A 13,670-nucleotide genomic window follows, 5' to 3' on the forward strand; every position below is an offset into this window, starting at 1 on the left:
CCACCTCCCCAAGCTGCGATCAGAATCCAGTGAGAAATGAAGATAAGCTGCAGAACACCACCAGATGGGCAGTTGTCTTGTCTCTGCTGTTCTGATGCCTCTTCACCCAGTCCCGTCCCTGAGCTCCCCCCCACCCCAGCCCGCGCTCAGATACACTGTGGGGCAGACAGGGGCACATACACTCTTGGCCTGTAGGGGGCTCCCATCTTTAGGGGGAACAAGACCCGGGTGAAACAGAGAAGCATGCAGGAGAGAACTTCTGGAGCAGGACTCGGTGAGCTTGGGCCTACTTCAGATGGGAAATTTACTGGGTGACCTCTAAAGACCCTTCTAGTTCTGACCACCTCAGAGTCTGGGAACCTGGGCCGAGTGCCCCGCTCAGGGAACAGCAGTCTCTGATGCAGTTGTGTGCAATAGTAGGGGTGGGCCAAGGAGTGGGACCGAAGCTTGGTCTGAAGGCAGCCAGGAGCGGGGAGTGGTGAGGGTCCCCGAGCTCTGACACCCTGCAGGGAGTAGGAGAGGATTCCTCTCCCCTGGAGACTTCCAGCAAGCCCTAGAAACCTCAGGGGACACACGTGTGACTGGATGGACACGCCGATTCTGCTTCCTGTTCTCTGGCTTTTGCACGAGGGTGCCTCCTGGGCAGCTCTGAACAGGACTCACTAGGGATAGTCCTGCCCCACCTTCCTTCCTTCTAGAAAGGGGGGCCCAGCAGCCCAGCGTGAGCTCTGGTTGGTCCTCAGGGTGCCCAGACATGCCCCCGCTCCAGGAAGGTGGTGTGTTTTCGGGCTCTTGCCATCATCGTGGCAGATGCGGCTCCTCCACGGGCAGATGTGCTGCTCCTGTAGACGGATCTTCCTGCCCTTCCTCTATGGGGGATTTCATGCGGTGGGCAGGTCATGCCTGCTGCGGGCACAGACGGGTGTGTGAGAAGCGGGGGAGTCGGGGAGACGCCTGTGCTCGGGCTCACCAGGCTGGCACAGAAGCAGGGGGAGGAAGAGCTGGAGGAGGGAATTAGTAACAAAAGCCACCTTCATCCCCAGCTGATACGTGTGCTGAGTGCAGATTGTGTACTCTGGCCCTGGCCAGGAGCGCTCAGGCCCAAGCACCTGGGAACCAACCCTACTCCTAGGCTTGGTGTCATCGTGCCTCTGTGTGGTTAGAAATCGTTTGCGGATACTGTGGCAATTGAAGGAGGAAGTGTCCGACTCAGCCTCGAGGTCAAGGGCTTGGTTGGGAGAAGCGGTCAGGCCAGCCAGGAGGCACATCTGGAATAATCTAGTCCTAATTATACCTGGGGAACTTGCTAAAGGGAAGATTCCTTGGTCACCTTCCCACTCCACCCCGTGGTAGTTTTAAGTTGATCTTGGGTATTTTTGACAAGCACCCTGGTGATTTTAATGACGCAGGTCTGAGAAGCACAAAAGGGGTCCTAACCATCGATTTAATAATAATAATAATCCAAACAGGAACAGTAAGATGAGGAAGAAGAACAAACAGCTGTACAGCACATACTACGTGCTTTACCTGTGTTGGTTTCTGTGGTTCTCACAATGACCCTGTGGTGTAGGTGCTACGATTGCCTGTATTTTATAGAGGAAGACCCCGAGGCACAAAGAGGTTAAGTAATTTGCCCAAGGTTATATTAGTAATGGAATTCAGACTCAACAGTCCATTTCCAAAGTCCATAACCTTGACCGCTACACACAATGCCTCAGTAGTCGGAAAGCTGAGGTCCAGGAGGGATCAAGGCCTTGCCCAAGGTCACACGGGACGTAACTGGCAAAGCCACACTGGAGCCTAGGTCTCCTGACTCCTGGCCCCTGGGGCCAGCTAGTGTCTCAAAGGCCAGTCCCAGGGTGGTGGCCAAGAAGGGACAGCCTGTCCTGACTCTAACATCACCATGGTCTTCCTTTCCAGGTGGTATCAGCCTGACCTCGAAGGACCCCCGATGGGTGGGGGCCTGGTGGCTGGGCTTCCTCGTCTCCGCTGGTGCAGTGGCCCTGGCTGCCGTGCCCTACTTCTTCTTCCCCAGGGAGATGCCCAAGGAGAAGCACGAGCTCCGCTTTCGGCGAAGGGCCTTGGCAGCCGCAGCCTCACCTGTCAGCAAAGTAAGCCCCCTCCATGGGCCCACCCTAGTCCAGGCTCCAGCCCCCACCTACCCATCCTCCCTTGTAACCGTAGACTTCATCCCTCCTGGGCACTGCACTTCACAGCTTACAAAGCCTTTCTGTCCAGGCTCCATCCGCTGCCCCCCCAACAGCCCCGCACAGTGAGTATGTCCTGCCCCTTGCACGCTGAGGAGATTAGGGGCCCGAGGAGGAAGTGACCTAGCCAAGATCACACGGCCAGTGAGGGCAGCACTGGGGTGAGAACCCCAGCCTGTCTGAGCCCATGCCCTCTGTCTAACCATCACACTGTCTGCCTCTCTGCTCGTCACTTCATGGTTTCTGTGAGTTCTAAACGTGGTGTGCCGGAGCAATACTGAGAAGTAGGAGGAGGTGGAGAATGGGTGGGGGGTCTGAGAAGAACTTCTCTGAAGGGGCAGGATTTGAGCTGGACTCTGAAGGATGGTGGAAGCCTAGGGAGGGGAGAGGGAGCATTCTAGATGTGGACATAGCGTGGACAAAGGGTTCAGCTGTAGAAATGAATCCAGCCTTTCCAGAAGCAGTGAGGGGACAAATGCGTACTGAGGGCGTCCTTGGGGCCAGGTGTCAGGCCAACCCTGGAGCTCAGCACATGGCCTCTACCCTTAAAACAGGCACAGCCTAGTGGGGACCAAGATTCATTGACAAGTAACAAGCCATGAGGTGCTTGAGGATATCTCGCTGAAACCCCCTGCTCGGCTGAGGGGCAGGTGGTCTTTCCTCAGAGGAGATCCACCAGGCAGGAGAGATGATGCTGGGTGGGGGGCCTCCAGGCTTTCCAGAGGCTCACCAAAACACTAGGCCTTAAAAACAATCAATTGGCTCCAGAGTACAAAAGAAAATGACAAAATAGAAACTTTTATAAAAGTTCAATGTGTCATTAATGTTGACCTTATCGAATTTTCTTTAGCACTCACAGACATTTCATTACATTCTGAAAATTTGCACATTCGATTTTCTCTTTTCCCGAGTACCCACACACAACATTTCTGTGACCTAGTGTGTGGGGTGATTCTCATGCTGACCAATTCTCTGTGCCACCCACTAGGCGTCCTGCAATTTCACTCAATTCTGACACTGTCTACCTGGAGATAGCATCTGATCCCACAGCTTAGGGCTCAGTCCCACTTCAGTCGCAGGTAGTAGGCCCATCCCCAGGTGACCAACAATTTCTGTCCTACTTGGCTACAGATCAAGGGTTCCCACAACCCCTTTCTTGGATTCCATCATTTGCTAGAACAGTTCACAGAACTCAAGAAAGCACTTACTTCATGTTTACCAGCTAATTATGTAATAGGGGATATGATAAAGGGTATTGATAAACAGCCAGATGAGGAGATACATAGGGAGGGGATTGGGAGGGTCCCAAATACAGGAGCTTCTGTCCCTGTGGAGTTGGGGTATGTCACCCTCCTGGCAAATGGATGTGCTTACCAACCTTGAAGCTCCCTGAACCCGATACTGTTAGGATTTTGTGGGGGCTTTCTCCATATAGACATGATCAATCCTTAACTCCATTTCCAGCCCTTCTCCCCTCTCTGGAGAATTGGGGGTGGGGGTGGGGGAGCTGTAAGTTCTAAGCTTGTAATCGTGGCATGGTCTTTCTGGTGACCATTTCCCATCCAAGGGCCCACTGAAAGTCATCTCATTAGAACAAAAGATCTTCTTCTCGCCCAGGAAATTGCAAGGGATTTAGGAGCTTGGTGTCATTTCCTAGCACGCAGGAAATTACACAGATCTTAGGAGCTCTGTGTCAGTAACTGGGGTCAAAGACTATAAACATTAGAAGATTCTCCTAAGCACTCTTATTTACAAGAGTTTTAGGAGCTCTGTGTCAGGAATATATACATTTGCATACATATATTTCTTCTTATTTCACAGGGAAGCAATTGTTGAGAAATCACAATCATAAATTATTTGTTGCTAAGTAATTCTAGTTTCAAAGGGACGGTTTGTAAAAAGCCTGTCGAATATTTTGCAGCAAGAATAATTCTATTTAATGAGGCAGGTTGGTGCATTTGAACATGCTGGCTGTGATGGGAGAGAGGCCCTCCTCCTTAGAGCAAGAAAGTCGGGGCCTATGAGAGAGGGCTGAAAATGTCTTCATCTAGAAAAGCTAGAATTTGAACCCAAGTCTGTCCAACCCCAAAGGTGTCTGCTCTATGAACCTCACTACCCATTGCCCACCCCCTGCGGGAGCAGAAGTTTTTTTCGTGGGAGACCAATGAAAATTGATGTTAGAACAGCCATTAGGGGCCAGATCAGAGAAGGCTTTGCCTGCCAGCTTCAAGAGCAGCTGGTCGCCCTGGAAGGAGGGTAAACGGGTGTCCCGTGGCTCCATCACAGGGTCTAAGCCGAGAAAGGGATAGAGGAAGTGGGGGGAGCAGTGGGGGCAGGGAGACTGCTGCAGCCCCTCTGGCTGTGGTCCAGGTGGGAAGCCATGCACCCACAGTGGGGGGTGGGGGCGTGGGCAAAGGGAAAAGTTGCAAGAGCCACCCAGGAGAGACACTGCCCAGCCCGGGCGCTGCTCCACTGTGGGACATCCCGGGACAGTGCGGGCCTGGGCTGGTGCTGGGCTCAGAGGCAGAGGGGGCAGGCCTTGCTAGCGACCAATTTCAGGAGAAGAAGGCACTTGAAACCACAGATGGCCCTTCTTGGTTCTGCCCAGCTCGGGCCAGAATTTGAATGAGATAGGAATTCCTAGAACTTGGGGGAAGAGTTCTTAGAAGTAGGGGTGGTCACAGGGGAAGTGAGGAGTTTCTGGTTACGGGCAGTGTCCAGGTTGGGCCTCACATCTGAACAGAGGACAACCACTTGAGCCACGGGGCAGACTAGATGGAAGAAGCCAGTGGGAGGCACGGCTGGGCTCGGTCACGTGGCCGCCGTGTGACCTTGAGCAAGACACTTCCCCGTTCTGTTCGGCTGCCGGAGCTGCCGAGGGTGGATTCCCGGAGCCATAGGCTGTGTGCCTGGAAGTCTAAGAACGCACGGTTTCTTGAGGCGAAGCTGCTCTGGTACAGACATCTGGATTTGAAGAGCGGCATCTCTGTGAAGCTTGGAAACCCTGCTCCCCGGCTGTGAACCTGTCTGGCTGTCTGGATTCATTCTGTCAGCACACTGGGGATGGGGAGTGAGGAAGGAAGGGGGTGAGAGGTTCTTAAAAAAGAACCGAAGCCTGAGAACATGATGATCTGCTTCCAGCAGCTCGCAGGCAATAAATATTGATGTGGGAGGAACTGTTGCCCACCCCTCCCCCCCCCTCCTTGAGGCTGCCTCGGCCAGCTCTGCTGACTCGGGCTGGCCCAGCCCACTAAGGCCACTGAAGAGGAGGTAGATGGACTGGGAGGAAGGGCCTGGTTAGGTAGAATTGGCAGCCAGAAGGTCCAGGCCCACAGACATGGGAGGTGTATCTTCTGTAGAGAGTGGGAACAGGCACGGGTGGGGGTGGGGAGAGGGAAGTGAAGGGGAGACTCTTTCTGAAATCCCTTCGAATATCTTCTCCCAGGCTCAGGGGTCCCCCAAATAGGCTCCTACAAGTAAATGCAGTTTTTAAGGGTGGTATGGTGGCATGTAATATCAGGGTTTTGTGACCCAGTGAAGGTCACTGACCTCAGTCTCCTCATCTGTACAATGGGCAGAAGATTAGACAGGGTCTACCAGCTCTGACAGGTTGAATGATGTCTTCTCTAAATGGAGCAGTACAGGAGCCCTTCCACTGTGGGAGAAAAGGGTGCAGTCCACAGCCTCTGCCCCCAAGAAGCTCTCAGGTAACGAAGGAAGGCCAGATGCAGATGGACAGGGGGATGACTGACTGACCGCTCAGGCTTCTCCCATGGCCAGTGCTTAAGAGTCCTCTGCCTGCAGGGAGGGGACCGTGAACAGTCTCCACAGAGAAGATTATGAGATGGTAGATGGGGGAAGCCATCCAGGACACAGAGGGAGAGGATCTCTGCTTTCCTGCCTTTGGTTCTGCCCATGTATCTGTGACCTCATGGTGGCCACCAGATATCCTTCTAGGAGTGAACCAGGGCATGTGTTAGCTCTCTGTGAGCCTCAGTCTCCCTGTAGTCTCCCTCTCTATAATCAGCCCGTCTCCAGGGTCCTGTCAAGCCCCAGGACTCCTAGAACATGGTTCTGTAGGACCTGTGGAGTGCAGATGGCCTCTTAGGGGCTCCCTAGCAGGTCATCTGGCCCTATCTGTCCTTCTGGTCATAGGACCCCATTCAGTCAGCAACCCTCCTTTGCCCTCCATACCCTCAGGTCCCTCTGAGTGCCTGCCCTTGAGGCTGGGCCAGGGGCTGAGAAAGGCCTCGTCCACCAAGAGCCCCTGTCCCTGCCCGGCCTCTGAGCACCACTGGCCTCTGTCATCTTCTCTGGGTTCCTATTTCCCAGGAGTCTCCATGTCTGTTATTCTAGGCCATCTTCCAGAGTCTGGGATTCTAATATTATACAGTTTTAAAGTTCTGTGTTTCTAAAGTACTTGTGTTCTATTATTCTATGATTCTATGCCTCGAATGATCTTTGACTCCCCAAATTCACGTTTCTACATGGCTATAATTTTGACCTACAAGTCTAGGAGTCTAGGAAATCTGTTTTCTCCCAATCATTAACCTGATGTGCTTCTTTGGGAGAATGGTCAAGGATGGGGACAGGAGTGGGCAGTGGCAGTGGCCCTTAAAGCCCAGAACTTAGGGCCAGCTGGGGGGCTTCTGTTCTTCTTGGACTTCGTGCTCCTTCTGCAGCCCCTGGGAGGTCCAAGGTGACTCGGGTCTGCCTCCGGACCCCTCCCAGCCAGCCCAGGAGCCCTCATATGTCCTTCTCCATCCCTTGAAACCCAGGCCTTTTGATGCCACCCTCACCCCTCCTCGACGCTCCAAGGTAGAAGGTCTTGTGTGATCATCCAGTTCAGCCCCCACTCTACCTACAGATGGAGGGATTCAGGCCCAGAGAGGGTCAAGGCTGTGCCCAGAGGTGGGCCAGCACCACCTCCCCCTGTACCAGTCTGTACCAAGCCAGGTCTTGGCCCCACAGGGCTAAGGTGAGCCTCACCCCTACTCACGGGTGGTGTAGATCAGAGCTTCCTCAGACACTGGGACTGGAAGGCTCTTCAGTGATTTCAAATTGTACCGACAGAACCCCAAGGTGCCACCGTAGGGAGATTGAAGAGAGGTGTCCCCCAATAGGACTAAGGGCCTTCCACCTCCCTGCACACACACACACACACACCAATCAGATTCTAGTTTTATGTGTTTTTATGTCAGTCTTTTGAGTGAAGTTTCGGTTGGAGAAAGGGTTTTGCTGCTGAAAACCCAGTTTTAAAAACACTGATCTAGTCCAATACCCCCGTTCGGCAGAGACTGAGGCTCACTAAGAGAGCTGATCGGTAGCTGATCTGGCCCGGGAGCCTCCTCGATGCCTGAGACATCCACACTGGCCTCGGGGGGCTAACAGCAGGAGCCAGACGCACCTCCACACTTGGAACTCTGAAATCTATAAAATGGGTATAATCCTAACATCCACACCTTGGGATTTTTGTAAGAATGAAACGAGGCAAAGTGGGAAGTGGGTTGCTCAGTGCCTGACGACCCGGAGTGTTTATTCTTAATATCTTTCTCTGATCAAGCCAGCTCTTAAGAGGAAAAATAATGGAAAAATTACCTTTTTTTCTAATATTCTTACAGCTCACGCCAAACTCATGTACCGTACTAGTAGGAGTGGGAAATTAGGCTGACATCTATCGCTTACTCTGGACCATGCATTGTTTTAAGCCCTTTGTATGTATTATCTCATTTAATCTTTGTAATCTGTCTATAAAATAGGTGCAGCTATAACTCCCATTTACACCTGAGGGGTCAAGTTACAGAGAGATTAAATAACTTGCCCACAGGGCTAGTGAAGGGTGGAGCTGGGATTCAGCCCCGGGAAGGGCATCGCGGGACCTGAGCCGAATCACTCACTCAGGACCAAGAAGCAAGAAAATAGAAACAGCTGCGAAAAGGGGTATCAGCAAGACAAGGGGAAACTTAGGAGCATGGACCACAAAGATGAATTCAGTTGATGTAACCGAACCCCTTATTTGGTTCTGGGCTTGCCGGTGGCCACGGGGACACGAGAAGCATGGCCAGTTGCACGGATCTCAGTATGAGAAAGAGGAAGCGTGTGGTAGTCCTCGGTGGAGCTCCGATCTCCGGGCGCTCTGCTAGAAACACGATCTCCCTCCCACGGCAGTGGGAAGGCTAGCAGATCACCCCATCCCTGTGGCCGCTTGTCGTGGCCACGTGCCATGGCAGCTGAGGGCTGGCAGAGACAGTGCCCTACCAGCCACCAGGGTCAGCGAGGCTCCGTGGGGCTGGGGTCACGGCCCCACACAGAGCTTTCTAGGCACCCAGCTTCCGCTGAGGACAGTTCCTGGAGCTCTGGAGGCCCAGCAGGCAGAGGGCCGTTGCACGTGCCAGACCACACACGGCACCCTGGGTCCCACAGGCTTGCAGCCATCAGCACATGGCCCCAAGGGAGGGGAAGTTCTAACCGGCTCCCTCAGCGCAGGCCTGCTGACCCGGGCAAACCACAGCCAGATGCGTCTGACTCCAAGCCCTGCTCTGAGCGGAGCCACGATGCTTCTGGTTTCCGGAGCCGGCTCTTGGTCGGGAGTCCTCAAAACAGATGTGGGGAGAGAGGCAGAAACTTGTGAAGAGCCCAGGACAGAGGCTCCCAGCACCCACCTGATAAAGCCCAAGTCCCTTAGCATGGCCCTCCAAACTGCCCAGCTTCTGCCCCAGCCCCTATGGCTTCCCTGTCAACCCCCCCGCAACCCCCCACACAGAAAGGCCCTCCCCACCTCCACACTCCTGCTGTCCTATGCCCTTGCTTTGAATAACCTCTCCCTTTCTGTCCACCCCAATCCCAAACCTCACTTCTCCTGGAGGCCTTCCCTGACCGCCCCCCCACAAGCCCCTGAAGTTCTGCCCCTTCCCTCCTATCTCCAAACCCCGTGCTCTTTTTCACAGCATGAGACAGGGGTGAGACGGTGGTCCTGGAGGATGTGCCTTCGAGAACCTGCTCTGCCCATTGCTCCCTGGGTGACACGTCTTCTTCTGGGGCCTCAGTTTCCTCTTATGCAAAATAGGTGCAGTAATGATCCCTTCCCCAGACTGCTGCAGGAATCAGATGACATGGTGGATGTGAAAGTTTGGGGTGGACCACAGGGGGCTGGACGTGCAGACACTGTGGTCATCCTCACTGCTTACATGAGGACAAGGAACCCCAGGCAAGGAACTCACAGATTCTGCTCATCCAAAGACCGCTGAGCTGAGCCGCCAGTCCTGTGGTCCTTGATAGAACATTGGGAGGTTCTTAGTTTATCTCAATTTATCTCCTCCCTCCTGTCCTGGGGCGGTATCCTGGTCCTAGCACCCTTCCCTCGGTCCTGGGCCTTTCCCGCACCACTCTCCGCGGCTTGGTTAGGACGGAGAAAGATGCGAGGAGATTCTCCGATTGTCTTGAAGGCAGCATGTCCAAAAGAAATATTATGTGAGCCACATATGTATATTCTAAATATTAACTGGTAGCACATTCAAAAGTAAAAGGCACTAATTTTAATATCTTTTTTTTTTTACTTTTATTTATTTATTTGAGAGAGAGAATGAGAGAGAGAGAGAGCATGAGAGGGGGGAGGGTCAGAGGGAGAAGCAGACTCCCCGCCGAGCAGGGAGCCCGATGCGGGACTCGATCCCAGGACTCCAGGATCATGACCCGAGCCGAAGGCAGTCGCTTAACCAACTGAGCCACCCAGGCACCCTAATTTTAATATCTTGAAGTTAACGCACTATATCTAAAATATTCTCATTTTAGCATATCATAAATTAAAAAAAATGAGATATTTTCCAATTTTTTTTCATACTAAGTCTTTGAAATGCAGCCTGTGTTTGTTACTCACGGCACATCTCAGTGTGGACTGGCCGTATTTCCAGTGCTCAGCGGCCACACGTGGCCGGTAGCTCGTGTGTCCGGCAGCACGGCTCTAAGGTGTAAATGAGTAACAGACCCACAGTGCCTCACCCAGGGACTTAGACTGGGCTTTCAGGCCCCTTCACGGTGCTCCGGAAAGATGCCTCCCAATTCTTCCCGTCTTGCACCAGGGCCTCCGACTCACAGGACTTAGTGGATAAAGCATGAGCTTTAGGCACAGGCAGGCGTAAGCTCAGATCATAGTTCTGTGCGATGTTGGGCAAGTTACCTAACCTCGAAGCTGCTCTGCGCCTGTGTGGAGCGTTTTCCTTCGCAGATGCCCGTGAGGCTAGAACAGCAGCATGCCTATGGTGGCCTGGCGCACCCGGAATCTCCATTCTGCTAGGCCCCTGGGGTACTCGGTGTGGACCCCCTGCCCCATTCCTAACCAGAAGCGGTGTAGGAAATCGCTTGCATCGCCGCAATAGCCTCTCCTGTTGTTTCCATTTTTTCTTCCTAGAGCCTGACTGGCCGCACCCATTGCCATTTCTTCATTCTTTCTGTTCATACATAGTTACCAGACACCCACTATTCCACCCCAGGCCCTGTGCTAGGCCCCAGGGTTTCAACAGAGAACAAGATAAGCATGATGCCTGTGCTTGCAGAGCTGGGAGCCCAGCAGGGGAGAGACCCCGCACAAAGTTTGACTCAGTCCTACGCGCGTATGTAAGAGTGATTTTCTCTGACAATCAACTTCCCTTCTGCTCTGAATGCCCATCCTGCTGGATTAGCAAGACACTCGACCTGAGCCTTTCTCAGGGATCCCCCACCAAGGTGAAGCAAAGGTCCTTCTAGGGTGTTCAGGCACCAGAGAGGTCTCACCCCCACCCAGCACGCGTCAGCATCAATCCATCCAGGCCCATTTGGGGCCAAAACAAATGGAACACTGTTGACCCCTATTGCTTCGATGAGGTGACTGCCCCATACCCTCTTCTCTCCCAGAGGGTTTCCCCAGCCCACAGGCATCTTGGGGCAGAATGTCTGGCGTCCAGCTGACTGCCCTTGGTTGTGTGTCTTCCCAGGGTGAAGATTCTCCCTCTGAGCAGAGCCCGGGGGAGTCCCGGGAGAAGCAGGATAGCCTCACCCAGATTGCACCAGACCTGACAGTGATCCAGTTCATCAAAGGTAAGGGAGCTCAGGCCAGGATATAGAGAAGTGGGACCAGAGGGGCATGTGGGGCCGTACAGGATCCAGCCCCTTCCTGCCCTTCTTGATTTATCTCTCACACCTACAGACCCCTCATGAGCACCGTACACTCCTGTAAGTCTTGACTTATATGATCCCCTCTGCCTGGAATGTCAGTTTTTATTGCTATCAAAATCTTCCTGGTCCCTCTAGGTCAAGTTCAAGTGCTCTTCCTCTCCTTCCCCCGGCCAGCCTGGCCCTCCCTCCTCTCAGCTCTCCAAACCCTCAGGGCCAATAATCCTTGGCTCTGCTTCCCTCAAGGACTATTGGGGGAATCAAATGGGGTGATGAATGGAAAGCCTTTTGTATATTATTAAAAAAAAAACTTATATAAGGTATAATTATTTTTTCAATTATCACCCCTGGCCTACTGCTATTATTCTGACCATATCCTGGGACAGTGAGTTGAGCTGCCTGTGGTTTAGGAGGGTGATGACGGAGGGGTTTGCTTTGGCACCCACCCTGCCCCCACTGAGGACTCTTGAAACAGGAAGTTAATTAGGCCCAGTTCTTGGAAGTGTGTCCTAAGACCTGATGTTGGGATACCAGTAACCCAGCGGCCAGTTCTCCAGCTTCTCTGGGGTAAGGGGAGGGCTGGACTGCATGGGGCTGGGCCTAGAGGCAGGAGGGGCTTAGACTCCCTAACCTCAGATCACCCCCCAGCTGCTGGAAGGCCCCAGCAGGTTGCTCCTTGGGAGAGTTTATTAATCACTGCTTTGGCTTCCACCCAGAGGGAAGCTGGGGCCAATCACTGAAATTAGATCTTGGAGTAGGTGTCCTGGGCAGATTGTCTCTGGTGGTTTCAGCTTCTCCGTGAGCCTAGAGGAGACCAAGGCAGGGCTAGCCACAGGCCCTCTAGTTGGTCCTCAAGCCTGGCTTCTGGGCTTTCTGCTGAGTTCCAGAGGGATCAGTGGTGACCTGAGGCTCGGCCTTGACCACATGGGACCATGGGGGAGCCAAAGGAAGAGGAACCATGGCCCTTCAGCTGGAGGAGGCCAAAATTCTTGAGAGAAGACAGTCCCAGAGTTAGAGAAGGCTCCTGTCTGATGGGGGAGACATTATCCTTGAGTTAAGGGAGGCCCCTGACAAAGGGAAGAAAGACTATCCCTACGGTGGAGGGAGGACATGCCTCTGAGCTGTGGGCGGCTCCTGAATCTCTTGAGGAGAAGAGCATACCTGATGGAGGAGGCACTAAGCTGAGGGAAGCAGCTATCTAACGGAGGTGACCCTGGAGTTCCCAGCAGATATCCCTATCTAAGTGAAAGGCATAGCCCTGCCCTCCAGGAATTTTCCATCTGTTCTAAGGACAGGCTACAAATGCTGAAGAGATAGAGGGTGGGTACAAAGTGCACTTGGGATGATGAGCACAGGAGAAGGCGATAGAAGCAAGTAACGAGCTAGAGCCTTCTGGCAGCCAGAGAGGCCCGGGAATGTGGGTGGAGTGGGGTCCCGTAGGCGGAATGGCCTTTACACCAGGAGTCAGGAAACCCCTGGCAAATTCTGGCCTTGCCCCGGCCGCTCTAGATGAACTTGGGCCCCACCTGTCCAGTGAGGGCACCGGTATGGCCTGGGCCGATCCTGGCCAGGGCAGCTGCAGGAGGGAGGGATGCTGGAGCAGCCACCTGGGGCGCAGGCCACGTGTCAACCTTCTCGCTCCAGACGCTGGCTCAGTGCGCCGTGTGTAGGGCAGGGGACTCAGGACGGGAGGCAGGCCTGAGACATGAAGGAAGGGGAATTCCACAGCCCAGCTCCTACCCACCCTGCGTGGACTATTGGTCTTTATTTTCTGGCTTCTAAGGAAATGGTTCCTGGCCCGGCCCAGGGGGTTAGAGAACTAGCTGACTGGGCTCTGGCCAAGCTCTGAGGGCACACAGAGATCTCCAGCGACAGACACCCTGGTCTTGCTACTGCAGGAACAGAAGGGACCTCCCACTTGGCCCAGAGGGGCCCCAGGGCCATCTTTCCCCACCAGTCCCGACTGCCAGGTGATTTGCTCCTCTGACGTGTCTTCTCAGAAGGGCCTTTCCTCCTCTCTCCCCCACACCTCACGTTAACTTCCAGCTCACCTCCTGTGGGCAGAAACACATGCCTTTCTCTTTTGATGTTAGTGGAGAGAGAATTGCACGTGTCCGAAGAGAAGGCATTCTTGGCCTTGGCCGTCACCCTGGCTGCCCCTGAGGCTTTTCCTCGAGACTTCCCCCCATCACGTGCCCTTCAGGTTGGCGGACCTGCATGAGGAAAGCTGTACACAAGGCACCAGTTTAGGAGATAATGGGGGGTGGGGGAGGTCATCAAAGCCGGACCTGTCGCTTCTATGTCTCTCTATGTGCT

General features: G+C 53.7%; 1 protein-coding gene across 4 annotated transcripts in view; it reads left to right on the top strand.

The window, feature by feature from the left end:
* The window catches only part of SLCO2B1 (solute carrier organic anion transporter family member 2B1), a 46,626-nt gene that overhangs the window by 19,079 nt on the left and 13,877 nt on the right, over positions 1–13,670 (top strand). For all 4 annotated transcript variants that reach the window (XM_036082800.2, XM_078058554.1, XM_078058556.1 and 1 more), the window contains 2 exons: positions 1,921–2,111; positions 11,177–11,279. In XM_036082800.2, coding sequence (XP_035938693.2) covers positions 1,921–2,111; positions 11,177–11,279 — 294 coding nt within the window. The remainder of the gene's footprint in view (positions 1–1,920; positions 2,112–11,176; positions 11,280–13,670) is intronic.

Source organism: Halichoerus grypus, chromosome 11 (assembly GCF_964656455.1).
Source record: "Halichoerus grypus chromosome 11, mHalGry1.hap1.1, whole genome shotgun sequence".
In the NCBI taxonomy this organism is placed as follows: domain Eukaryota; kingdom Metazoa; phylum Chordata; class Mammalia; order Carnivora; family Phocidae; genus Halichoerus; species Halichoerus grypus.